Source organism: Panthera onca, chromosome D2, assembly GCF_046562875.1.
Source record: "Panthera onca isolate mPanOnc1 chromosome D2, mPanOnc1 haplotype 2, whole genome shotgun sequence".
Classification (NCBI taxonomy): domain Eukaryota; kingdom Metazoa; phylum Chordata; class Mammalia; order Carnivora; family Felidae; genus Panthera; species Panthera onca.
This window is the reverse complement of record NC_138349.1, coordinates 70,308,900-70,321,630: the sequence shown is the minus strand read 5'-3', so window position 1 is coordinate 70,321,630 and position 12,731 is coordinate 70,308,900. Positions and strand designations below refer to the sequence as shown.

At 42.6% G+C, this 12,731-nt stretch overlaps 1 protein-coding gene across 2 annotated transcripts in view; it reads left to right on the top strand.

Moving 5' to 3' along the window:
• NUP133 (nucleoporin 133) overlaps positions 1-12,731 on the top strand; it is a 55,744-nt gene that overhangs the window by 20,860 nt on the left and 22,153 nt on the right. For both annotated transcript variants that reach the window (XM_060642774.3, XM_060642775.3), the window contains exons 12-15: positions 2,287-2,378; positions 3,984-4,147; positions 5,384-5,478; positions 10,488-10,712. In XM_060642774.3, coding sequence (XP_060498757.1) covers positions 2,287-2,378; positions 3,984-4,147; positions 5,384-5,478; positions 10,488-10,712 — 576 coding nt within the window. The remainder of the gene's footprint in view (positions 1-2,286; positions 2,379-3,983; positions 4,148-5,383; positions 5,479-10,487; positions 10,713-12,731) is intronic.

Here is a 12,731-nt window from a genome sequence, read left to right as displayed (position 1 = left end):
TTTAAGCCTGAAATCAACCGTTATTGTTAGTAATATACATTGTGGTGAACTGTGTAAGAGCAAACCTATGAAAGGTTGTGTGGCTTATGATGAAACCCCCAGATAGTTTTACTCACAATATAGTCCCTGAGTTATATATATCTTTTTAAAAAAAAAAATTGTATGAGTCGATTCATATTCTTTATTTTTATTTTTATTCCAGGATAGTTAACATAAAGTGTTACATTAGTTCCAGGTATACAATGTAGTGATTCAGTAATTCTATACATTACTCAGTGCTCCTTATGATAAATGTGCTCTTAATCCCCTTCACCTGTTTTACCCGTCCCCCCACTCACCTCTCCTCTGGTTACCACCAGTTTGAGTCTATTTTTCACTTTGTCTCTTTTTTTTCTTTGTTCGTTTGTTTTGTTTCCTCCACGTGAGTGAAATCATATGGTATTTGTTTTTCTCTGACTGACTTCATTTAGCATTATACTTCCTAGATCCATCCATGTTGTTGTAAATTGCAAATATTCATTCATTTTCATGGCTGAGTAATATCCCAGTGTGTGTGTGTGTGTGTGTGTGTGTGTGTGTGTGTGTATACATCTTCTTTATCCATTCATCTGTGGATGGACACTTGGGCTGCTCCCATAATTTGGCTCTTTTAAGTAATGCTGAACTAAACATAGGAGTTCATATACGTTTTTGAATTAGTATTTTGTATTCTTTTGGTAAATATCCAGTAGTGTGATTGCTGGGTTGAAGGGTAGATCTCCAAGTGTGCGTGTGAGTGGGAGAGGGGCAGCAGGAGAGGCAGATCTTCAACAGGCTCCACACCCAGTGCAGAGCCAGACTCAGGGCTCCATCCCACGAACCGTGAGATCATGACTGAGCCGAAATTGAGAGTCAGACACTTAACTGAGCCAGCCAGGCACTCCAGGGTAGTTGTACTTTTAACTTTTTGAGGAATCTCCATACTATTTTGTACAGTGGCTGCACCAGTTTGCATCCCTACCAACAGGGCACGGGGGTCCCTTTTTTGTCCACATCCTTGCCAACACTTGTCGTTTCTTGTTTTTGATTTTAGCCATTCTGACAGGTGTGAGGTTATATCTCAGTGTGGTTTTGGTTAGTATTTCTCTGATGATGAGTGATGTTGAGCATCTTTTCATGCGTCTGTTGGCCATCTGTGTGTCTTTGAAGAAATGCCTGTTCATGTCTTCTGCTCATTTTTTAATTGAGTTGTTTGGTTTTGGATGTTATATCAGTTCTTTATATATTGTGAATAGTAACCCTTTGTCAGATACGTCATTTGCAAATGTCTTCCATTTAGTAGGTTGTCTTTTAGTTTTATTGTTTCATTTGTTGTGCAGAAGCTTTTTGAGTTAGTCCCAATAGTTTATTTTTGCTTTTGTTACCTTGGCCTCAGCGTACATATCTAGAGAAATGTGGATGTCAGAGAAATTACTGCCTGTGCTCTCTTCTAGGATTTTTATTGTTTCAGGTCTCACGTTTAGGTCCTTAATCAAATTTTGAGTTCCTTTTTGTGTTTAGTATAAGAAAGTAGTCCAGTTTCATTCTTTTGCATGTAGCTGTCCAGTTTTCCCATCACCATTTGTTAGAGAGGCTTTTTCCCATGCATATTCTTGCCTCCTTTGTCAAAGATAAATTGATCATATAATTGTGCATTTACTTCTGGGCTGTCTATTCTGTTCCATAGATCTGTGTGCCTGTTTTTGTGCCAGTACCATACTGTTTTGATTACTACAGCTTTGTAACTTTTTTTTTAAATGTTTATTTTTGAGAGAGAGAGAGACAAAGTGTGAGCAGGGGAGGGGCAGAGAGAGAGGGGTGGGGGGGACACAGAATCTGAAGCAGGCTCCAGGCTCCAGGCTTCGAGCTGTCAGCACAGAGCCCGATGCAGGGCTTGAAGCCACAAACTGTGAGATCGTGGCCTGAGCTAAAGTCGGACACTCAACCGACTGAGCCACCCAGGCGCCCCTGATTACTACAGCTTTGTAGCATAACATGATAACTAGGATTGTGATACTTCCAATTTTTTCTTTTCCAAGACTGCTTTGGTTATATATACCATTTTGATAAGGTTTTTGTTGACCATTTGGCCCATTTTATCTTGTTTCAATGTCTTAAGTATATAAACCACTGGTATAAAGTGTATGGTAAACAGTTTGTGCATCTGTGTTGTTGCTGTCATAGGTGGGTCCAGTTTCTATTCTAAATTCCAGTAATTTAGAATATTCTGATACCTTCACCTCTAAATTACAGTTTTTTATTTGACAGAGTATGGTTTTTGAGGCTTCTACAAAGAATGAAACCATAGCCCAGGAAGATAAAACTAAAGTGTTAAAAGCTGCTTTTCTGCAATACTGCAGGTATGAAAAGTTTTTTAAATTGTGGCTTAGTTGATGTCTGAGCACACATTTTACTGACGTGTGTTCCTTATTTGTTGACTGGTGAGCAAGTTGGAAGAATGCTGCCACCAAGGAGCGGATGTTTTTCTGAGCTTCGGTGCTTTACCAAACTTACCGTGCACTTGGTAGGCACAAGAGGCTTCCAGCTGGTCTAGGAAAAAACGTGGTGTGACATACCCTCTCCGCTTAATGGATAACAACGTGCTGTTAAAAATGGTGATCGTGGGGGGCGCCTGGGTGGCTCAGTCGGTTGAGTGACTTCAGCTCAGGTCATGATCTCGCGGTTTGTGAGTTGGAGCCCCACGTCGGGCTCTGTTCTGACAGCTCAGAGCCTGGAGCATGCTTCGGGTTCTGTGTCTCCCTCTCTCTCTGCCCCTCCCCTGCTCATGCTCTGTCTCTCTCACTCTCAAAACTAAATAAATATTTAGAAAAAAATTTTTTAAAAAATGGTGATCATGGAAGACCTCTTGCAAACATGTTTTATGTATACTGTGAAGGCAAATAAGTTGCATACAGAGGTTTAGCGATGTTATAAAGAAGTGAGACTTGGCCTATTCATTGGGTTTTGTTCTGTACAAAATCACCCGAGAACTTAGCAGCTTATTTAACATAGCTCATGATTCTGCAGTCTGGCTGTTCAGGGGTTGGGCTCATGTGGACTCGCTGTCTGTGATCAGCTGCCAGCCACCCAGGCTAGACTTGCCCACATTTTGGGGTCTCTGGCTGGTCATGTCTCTGCTCGTGTGCCCCCTCATCATCTAGCAGGCTCTCCCCTCTGGGTGTTCTCCTCCTCCCCGTGGCCTCAGTTCTCTCCTAAGATGCAGACATTCCTGCTCATGGGGGTGAGGTGTGCTCTCTTTGCCCCCGTGTGCCCTTCCTCATAGTCCCTCGGCCTCGCTGCTCTTCTTCCTTGGCTACAGGCCTCTGCTTATCCATGCCTTCCTCCGGGAGGTTTTCCCTGCCTCTTGGACGGTTTTGGTTTCCCTTCGGTGTGTTCTGTAGCGCTCCCCTTTCTTTGTCACGGGGTACGTATGACTGCTTGTTTAACTCTCCGGCTCCTTGCGACACCGTATCCTCTGTGAAGCCTTGGAGTGTGTTCTCAGTGTCTTGTCCTTCTGCCTCCAGTCCCTGGTGTGTTGTAAGTACTCAACATATATTTGTTGAACTAATAAATGCATAATAGGTGTCTCTCTTTATGTTTTTAATGTTTGTTTAGAGAGAGAAAGAGAGAGCAAGCGGGGAGGAGGAGAGAGAGAGGGAGACAGAGAATCTCAAGCAGGCTCTGCACTGCCAGGGCAGAGCCAGACGTGGGGCTCAAACTCACGACCCACGAGGCCATGACCTGAGCCAAAATCAAGAGTCAGACATATAACCGACAGAGCCAGCCAGGCGCCCCTCGTGTCCCTTTTAAACAAATGTTGTTAACTTTTAATAATGTTGTTTTAATGTTTTAATAATGTTATTAACTTTGGGCTAAAATACGGGAGTTTCCCAATTAATGTTTATGTGGTGAATTTTGAAAATGTTTGCCTCCTTTAATACTTCTGTGTTCCCATTTTATTTCAGAAAAGATCTGAGTCATGCTCAAATGATGGTTGATGAGCTCTTTTCCTCCCACTCTGACTTGGATTCCGACTGTGAACTAGACAGAGCTGTTACCCAAATCAGCGTGGACCTGGTGGATGACTACCCGGCCTCAGACCCGCGATGGGCTGAGTCTGTCCCTGAGGGTGACAGCTTCTTTTCATATTATGAGTGATCTGTTTTGAGAATATTCTGGTTCCTATGTTAAGCATCTCTTGAAGCATGTCTTTTTTAGTTTTTAAAACAGTTATTAATTTATTACGTTTTAAAAGGTTGTAATTTACCTTATAGTAGATTTTGGAAAGGGCTCAGAACAGATCTGCCTAATAAAAACTGAAGGAATATCAGAGCAAATCTTGCTTGTTCTACCTGAAGCAGATTAGCCCTACTTAGCTTCCTCTCACATTTTATTTCTAAAAAATTGGTAGCATAGGTAAGCATTTGGCGTGTGTGTGTGTGTGTGTGTGTATGTGTATATACATGTATATATGTGTATATATATACACGTATATGTATATTTTGTATACATATATATTTTTTATATATACGTATATGTTTTTTAAAGTTTATTCATTTATTTTGAAAGAGCGTGCGCAAGCAGGACGGGGCAGAGAGAGAATTCCGAGCAGGCTTCACTCTGTCAGTGCAGAGCCTGATGCGGGGCTCAGACTCACGAACTGCCAGATCGTGACCTGACCTGAAGTTGGACACTTAACCGACTGAGCCATGCAGGTGCCCCTTTGACACCTGCGTGTTAGCCCCCAAATTAAATGATAATTCTGGCATAATCACTGTATTTGCCTAATAGAAGGTATACATTTTCCTAAGAGCTGCATTGAGCAAATCTCAGTGTATAGAAGTGGGCGTGTTTGACATTCGGCCCAGGGTTTTCCTCCCTGCCCTGGGGGACTGTCCCTCTTAGACTTCTACTGCCGCGTCCCAGCAAACTGTCTCAAACCTCCATTTCTCTCCCTTATTTCTTACTTAGCAAGTTTGCTAAGCCTTATTAGAGGTTTAGGAAGGAAACGTCAGTGCTTACCTTTTTTCTTTGACTTTATTTTGATCTGTCGAGCTTAGAATGATATAAATGATTAAGCTATTGTTAGCTTAATGTTTTTGTGTTTTGAATAAATACACTATGAAATGTATCAAACTCCCAAAATTTCCCTCTAAATTTTTTAAATTCTTGGGTAATGTTACAAATAATTGCATTGAAAGGTTGGTGGTTTCCTTTTGTATAGATTTTTTTTGGTTTTATTTTGTATAGATTTTTTTGTATAGATTTTGTATAAGTTTATTTTGTATAGATTTTATTTTAATAGCAGTAGTTATTGTAAACCCAGTATATTATGTGTTTAAATTTTGTTACTGTGTTTCAACAGAAGCACCTGGGTTTAGCAATACGTCGCTGATTATTCTTCACCAGCTAGAAGACAAAATGAAAGCCCATTCTTTCCTTATGGACTTTATTCACCAAGTAAGCATCTAGTCGCTGTGAACAGGGATGGCCAGGACCCTGTGTCTTTTGTCAGCTCTAAGGCAATGGGAGATCCTTGCTTATTGTGAGATGTTTCATTGGGTGGGGACATGACCAGTGTTCTCATTATCTTTGCTGACTTAAAAGTAAGTAATTCCAGGGCTGGGGGGGGTGACGGGGGCGAGGTATTCAAGTATAAATAGTGCATTGAAAACAGGGTGAAAAGAAGAAAAATAGTGTCTTTCAGCAGAAATGTTTCAGTTTTTCTTATCACTCTCTGTGATGTCCCGCCTTTCATTCAGATCTGTTGTGTGCTTTTATGTAAACTTAGGTTTCACGAATTGACTTTGTATTATTAAAAAGAGTGAACCATATTAAGGTGATGACAGATTTTGATACATGGGCTTTTAATTTTGAAGTGCCATTAGAATCAATTCCCTGTTTAAAGTGTTTTCTTTCAGGAGTATTCCCGTTTATATTGGGTCTAAAATTACAATATTAAAATTTGCTGCTAGACAGAATTGTTATGCAGAATCATCCACCTCTGCTTTGTTGATCAGTAGTGGCTTCCATGCATATTGTATATCCACATGAAGAAATTCAATCCCACTTTTGCTCACTTTTTCCAAAATCAGTAATGCCTTGACATTAAAGAGATTCTGATGCTGTCTCAGTAGAACTTCCTGTGGTGACGGGAACGTTCTGTATCTGTGGTCTTCGGTAGTCACTAGTCACAGGCAGCTGCCGAGCACTTGAAATATGACTGATACAGCTGAGGAACTACATTTGTCTTTAATTTAATTTTAATTAACTTAAATTTAAATCACCATTTGGTGGAGAGTGGCTCTCTTATGATTCCAGAAATAGCTTGATTGTTCTTAATTCCACATTCTGCTTCATTATAATGCATGGTTTGGCTCCTGACTACTTTTATTGTCTTGGCAAGAGAACTCCATTTAAGTCGCTCTCTCTCTCTGTCTCTCTCTCTTTTTTTTTTTTAGGGGTTTAGGTGGACTGCAGATTAATGGGGAAAATACAACATTTTCTCCTGATATAATTGTTTAGTCAAGTGTACTAATTAACTATTAGTTAACTATTAGTACCTAACAAACCACCCCCAAATCCTCAAAAGGTGGTGGATTAAAGCAGTTCTTTAGGGTACCTGGGCGACATTTCTGTTGATTTTGGCCGGTACCACGCCTTGAACTGCATTTAGGGTAGGCTGGGCTGGAAGTGGAAGGTCCCCAGGCTTCTCTCGCCTGACGGACAATTGGCCGTCAGTTGGGCCACTTGGTTCTTCTCCACTTAGTCTCCAGTCCTCCTTTCGCCTGGACTGGCTTCCTGTGGTCTTGGGGCAGCACTCACCGGGGATGAACTTAGAAGCTGTGGTCTTGCTCAGGTCTTACCTTAGATGTCACATCGTGTTACTTCCACCAAAGTGACATTGGTCAAAGCAAGTCACCAGGCCAGCCCAGATGAAAAGGATTGAGAAGTGGATCATACCTCTTGACGGGAGGAGTGGCGGTCACGTGGCAGGAAGGTGTCATACTGGGATGGAAGGAGTTCATGCCTTAACATGCCACACCGAGGACACACTGACTGATCAGAGGGGGAGGGAGCCAGGGGGCAGGAGCAGTTACCGCCTCTTTTGGCACAGCCTCCCTGGGCTTCAGACTCCTGCTGGAGTCACTGCGCTCTTGGAAGCAGTGTGCATTGCAAGGTAGTGTCTAGCTGGATCTAAAAATCCCATTCCGGCTATGTGTTTATACTTGCGTTACCTTATTAACGCTTATTATTAATTTACATGAATAATCAGGAAAAACGTGTAACCAGATACTTGTATCTAAGGAAATAATTCTGAACATAAGGCTCTCCTTCTCGGGCCAGATTCAACACCAACAAGGCCATATCTCATCCCAAAGGGGAGGAGAATTAGTATCCGGGCCTCGGGACAGTATCTTTGCCTCTGGGTTTCCGGTGTTGAGGGAAGCATATATCCTCACACATAGTGCAGAGAACCTTGGAAGCGGGGAGTTAATGTGCTCCTCTTTGCTGTGTGGCTTGAGTGACGTTACTGTGTCGTTACCACTTCACTGGCCGTGCTGCCGCACTGAGGCAAATAGAAGCAGACGAGCAGAACGCCCTCATGTAAAAACTACATTTGCGGTATTTGTGAGGGAGCCAAGAAGGGAATTCAAATCAGAAAGGACAATGGAACTCTTATTTTAAAATAGCCAGGTGAACAGGTTGAATAAATTAAGACAGATTGATTCAGTGACCTGTTCCACGGTCACTAAAAATAATGGGTAAAAAGAAGAAAAATGAATATCTAAGTGTGTTGTGAAAAATAAGATGCTGTCAAAACAAGGTACAGGGGCCCCTGGGTGGCTCGGTTGGTTAAGCGTCCGACTTCAGCTCACGTCACGATCTCCCCATTCGTAGGTTCGAGCCCCACATTGGGCTCTGTACCGACAGCTCAGAGCCGGGAGCCTGCTTCAGATTCTGTGTCTCCCTCTCTGTCTGCCCCTCCCCCACTTGTACTCTTGTGTGTATCTCTCAAAAATAAACATTTAAAAAAAACTAAAAAGCAAAACCAGGTGCTGAACAACATATATAACGTGACTCCTTTGTGTTACAGAAACCAAAATGTCTTCCAGAGTAGAAATGCCACAAAAGCATATAAAGATATGAAGGAGACAACTGCAGGTCCAGTAGGGAATGGGCGGGGAACTTGTACCTCTCCACGCTGTTAAGTTTCCTAACCATGTGCAAGTCAGGCTCTCTGCGTTCACCGTGGACAGTGTGGTGGAGAGATTTCCGGAGCGGTGACCCACACCTGCGCTGTTAGTTGAGCCTTAAGGGGAGGAGCGTGTTGGGAAGAGAACCCTTTGTTCTATATTTTGTATTGTTCTCTTCCATGGGTTAGAGCTTCACGCCGTCTTTCCTGACTTTGCTATTCATTTGGGATGGTAGAGAATGTTCCTGAGAGCCTTGAGGTCCAACCTACAGTATTATCCTTCCTTATGGCCCTGGTTTATCACACCCACTCTCTTTTGGTTGTATTCTCTGAAGGAAGGGTTCTTGGGCGCTGTCCTCTTAGTCGATGTGTCTTTATGTATGATTGCTGTACGTTCTCAGAAGTCAGGGTGTGGCTTTTCTTTAAGCAGTTTAATGAGTGAATTTGGCAGCAAAGTGGCAAGAAATGGTTCTCCAGCCAAGAGAGGTCATGTTCGTCCTCTCGTTGCCCAGGTTCTCTGCTCGCAGAGGCAGGCAGTGAGAGGTGCCGGCAGCACCCTGGACACACAGCATTTCCATGGTCATTCCCAGTGTAGAAACCATCTTCTCCCATTTAGAAAAAGGGAGGAAAGAGCATTTTTACACAGAGAAAAAGGAAAAAGATGCATGAATGTCATCTTTTGTCTTTTGTTTTCAGTTGGCTGATGTTGGAGTGTTTGTTCTTGACATGTGCTTGTTTTTGTGTTTTTAAAAAAATTTTTTAATGTTTATTTTTGAGAGAGAGAGAGACAGAGACAGAGTGCAAGCAGGGGAGGGGCGGACAGAGAGAGGCATAGAATCTGAAACAGGCTCCAGGCTCTGAGCTCTCAGCACAGAGCCTGATGCGGGGCTCAAACTCCAGATCGGCGAGATCATGACCTGAACTGAAGTCCGATGCTTAACTGACTGAGCCACCCAGGCACCCCTTGACATGCACTTGTAAACCAAGTTTGTTTACAAAACCAAGTCTTGCCAAGACACAAGTTGTTTTGGCTTTTCACTGTAATTACCTCTTGTTCTTCTTGTCTTGACTGCTAATGCTCCTAAATGATTCTATTTTGTGGGAAGCAGCCTTCCGCCCTGGGTTTCCTTTTACACACTGCAGGGCTGTCTTTATACTTTAAAAAAAAAAAAAAAGAAGAAGACTAACCTCATGGGGTATTTGCAGAAAACCATTTAGCAAAAGGTAGATTCCTCATTGTTTTTTTGAGCTCGTTGTAATAAATCTAATTCAGAAAAAAATTTTTTTTCTTAATTTTTTTTCTTTTCTTAAAACAAAATTTTTTTTTAATGTTTATTTTTGAGAGGCAGAGTGTGAGTGGGGGAGGGGCAGAGAGAGAGAGAAAAACACAGAATCTGAAGAGGCTCCAGGCTCTGAGCTGTCAGCACAGAGCCCGACACGGGGCTCGAACTCACAAGCCGTGAGATCATGACCTGAACCGAAGTTGGACGCTTAACCGACTGAGCCACCCAGGCACCCCCCAAAATTTTTTTTTCTTAACCATGTGCATTCATCACGTCTGTCCATAGGAATTCCCTGGGGATTTGGGTTACTGTTTATTTTTGTTTTCTCTGTACTTTATTTAAAATAAACCTCAGCATATAAAAACCAAGTCACTTTGTTAATGAAATAGATCACACTTAAAATGTGGAAGAGTATTCAGTATTTAGATGTCTCTTGGCTTCCTAGTTGGGATGTAATGCTTCATCAAATGAGAAAGCTTAGAAGTCCTGGAACCTAGCAACGCCTGAAACAGGCATCAGGCAGACCAGAGGTAGATAGTGCAAAGGATTAAAGACTCTCCCACCCTCCCCATGGCTTTAAGGTTCTGGGAATCAGGTGCTGAAGATGGAAACTGCTGAGTGTCTAGTTCCTGAGGATCTTGAATGTAGGGAAGTTACGTAGAAAAGAGCAATTTTACGATTTTCATAACCGTAAGTAAGAAATAAGATGGAGTGATGGAATGGCCCTAATCTCAGAAGAGGAACCATCTCCCCTTTCTTATAGGTGCTCACAGCTCTGGCTGAAGGGTGTGTGTGTGTGTGTGTGTGTGTGTGTGTGTGTTCGTGTTCGTGTTCAAAACAGCAAAAAGGAGAGGTAGCTGAGGTACTTTTTTGGGGGCAGATGAGGCCAGTGGCTCTGTACCCAGTGTGCTCCTGGGGCAGATAAGACGGCATTACTTTGTACGTTACTGTAAATGCTTTCTAAGAACATGTGTTTGTGTTTTCACCAGGTTGGCTTATTTGGACGTCTTGGCACTTTTGCAGTTCGAGGGATGCCCATGGCAACTCGCCTGTTGCTCTGTGAGCATGCCGAAAAGTTATCAGCCGCCATCGTTCTCAAGAACTACCACTCGAGGCTCTCTGAGCTCGTGAACACAGCAATAATGATTGCTTTAAATAAGAGGGACTGCGAAATCCCATCCAACCTGACCCCCGCAGACGTCTTTTTTAGAGAAGTAAGAGTTGTTATTTTGCCCTTAATGTGGCTTTGTAGAGCTGGGCCCTTGGCCGACCATGCCCCCAACAGAGAAAAAGCTTGAGGCCAAAAAAAAATCTCATTGAAATTTTAAACAGGACTCCATATTTATTCGTCACTTTCCCTACAAATTAGAGCTTGCAAACTTGACTAAGAAGTCTTCCCTACTGTCTGCTGGGTGTTTTCCTTTGTCTCTCCAAATCCACTCTTGACTCTGCCTCAGAGGGCACCTTCGCCAGTGGGTTCCTTTGCCCTGTGGCTTCTTGTTGCCTTTAACAGAGGTGAGGCACTGTTATTCTCTGTTCTGTCATGCCCCCCTCCCCCCAGCCTCATTCCCTCCCTGCTTCCACTGCAGTTTGCTGTGCCTTCTGTCAGAGACTGCGGCTTCCCTCTGGCTGCTCTCCGCGTTCCCGGTAACTGCTGCTTCCCAGTGCCCCTTCACACCTGGGCTTAGTGGTGGCTTCCCTGTCGCTAGCCCTGGGTGCCGCCCCTTCCTCTGCAGATCCCCTTACTCTGCCAACCATCCCTTCACTAAACTCTTCTCAGGCACCTGCTAGGATCCTACTATCTACCTTGCTGTTAAAATCAATTTATTTTCAAAGGAAAAGAAAAACCTGCTGTAAACTTTGGAGGGAGAAAAGAGGAAGATGCTGGTCAGCTGGCCATTGTGAAATAAGTACTTTTTGGGAGGGAGAGGTTAGATCTGATGCCAGAGCTTGTCCAAAGAGTTGGGGTCTATCCCTAAAACCCTGCTGGAGAGCTGTCCAAGTTAACTGTTGGTAGTGTTGGGTGTTGGGGTCAGTCTAGGTGGAGGTGAAAAGGTCTTGGAATTCTGAGGAGATGGGACTAGTGAAGAATGTGTTCTTAAGATCCAAGTCCGTGAAGTACATGGTGGAGGGTGGCGTGGCGGAGAGGAGGGTATATGGATTGGGGCCAACGGCCTCAGGTAATTCTGAGATCCCGAACTAGTCTATAAGAACCATCTGGCTTTTGGAATGGAGGGACTGGAGTATTGTAAGGAGAGTTAGTACGTTTTAATACATTTGAGGAAGGAAATTCGGAAATGGGTCGTAAGCCTCGCAAGGCCTCAGCTTTGAGAGGATGTTGGGGTTTTGAAGGGAAAAAGATAGGACCCTTAAGGCATATAGGTTGCTTTCACAATCAAAGTGTTTGTTGTAACTTTTGTGTCTTTTTTTTTTGTCTTTGTTCATACTTAATTTTATACAGCAAAACAAAGTTTTTTTAAAAAAATTCACAAATTATTTGAAAGAATTAAGAGTCGTGTTCTTTTTTTCTGCATTCGGATCAAAGTGGAAAGCATACTAGTTAATTCAGTATATATTTTCCAGATAACTGGAAAAAAAAGGAGTGATTTGGAAATGAGAAATGATTATCAGTTGGATACATAATTCAGGAATAGTACCTTAGGAATAGCATAGGACAAAACCAAAAATGTGATAGGTTTTTCAAAAGAACACTCCATATGGGAAATGGTAATGTTTAAGACTATGATGTTTACTGGCCTTAAGCTTCCTTTGGGTGTAGTTCTGAATCCCAGGGTTCCATTAAAGCAGAGGTAACTGTTTAAGGGTCAGACTTTCAGGATAGCATATGAACAGAATTTGAGACCGCTGAGTATGTAACTCCTATCATAAAGGTGTTGAGCAAATGTTTTGACAATAATTTTCTGCTATCATATCATATATCATATCATATATCACATATGCTTTCCCTATCGTTTTCACGTTAACAGTATTAAAAAAAATTCTTAAGTTTGGGGCACGTGGGTGACTTAGTCAGTTAAGCATCTGACTCTTGATTTCGGCTCAGGTCATGATCTCATAGTTCGTGAGTTCAAGCTCCTCATCGGGCTCTGCCCTGGCAGTGCAGAGCTTACTTGGGATTCTCTCTCTGTCCTGCTTGCTCGATCTCTCTCTCTCTCTCAAAATAAATAAGCAAACAAACATGAATTAAATAAGTCAATATTGCACCCTATAAA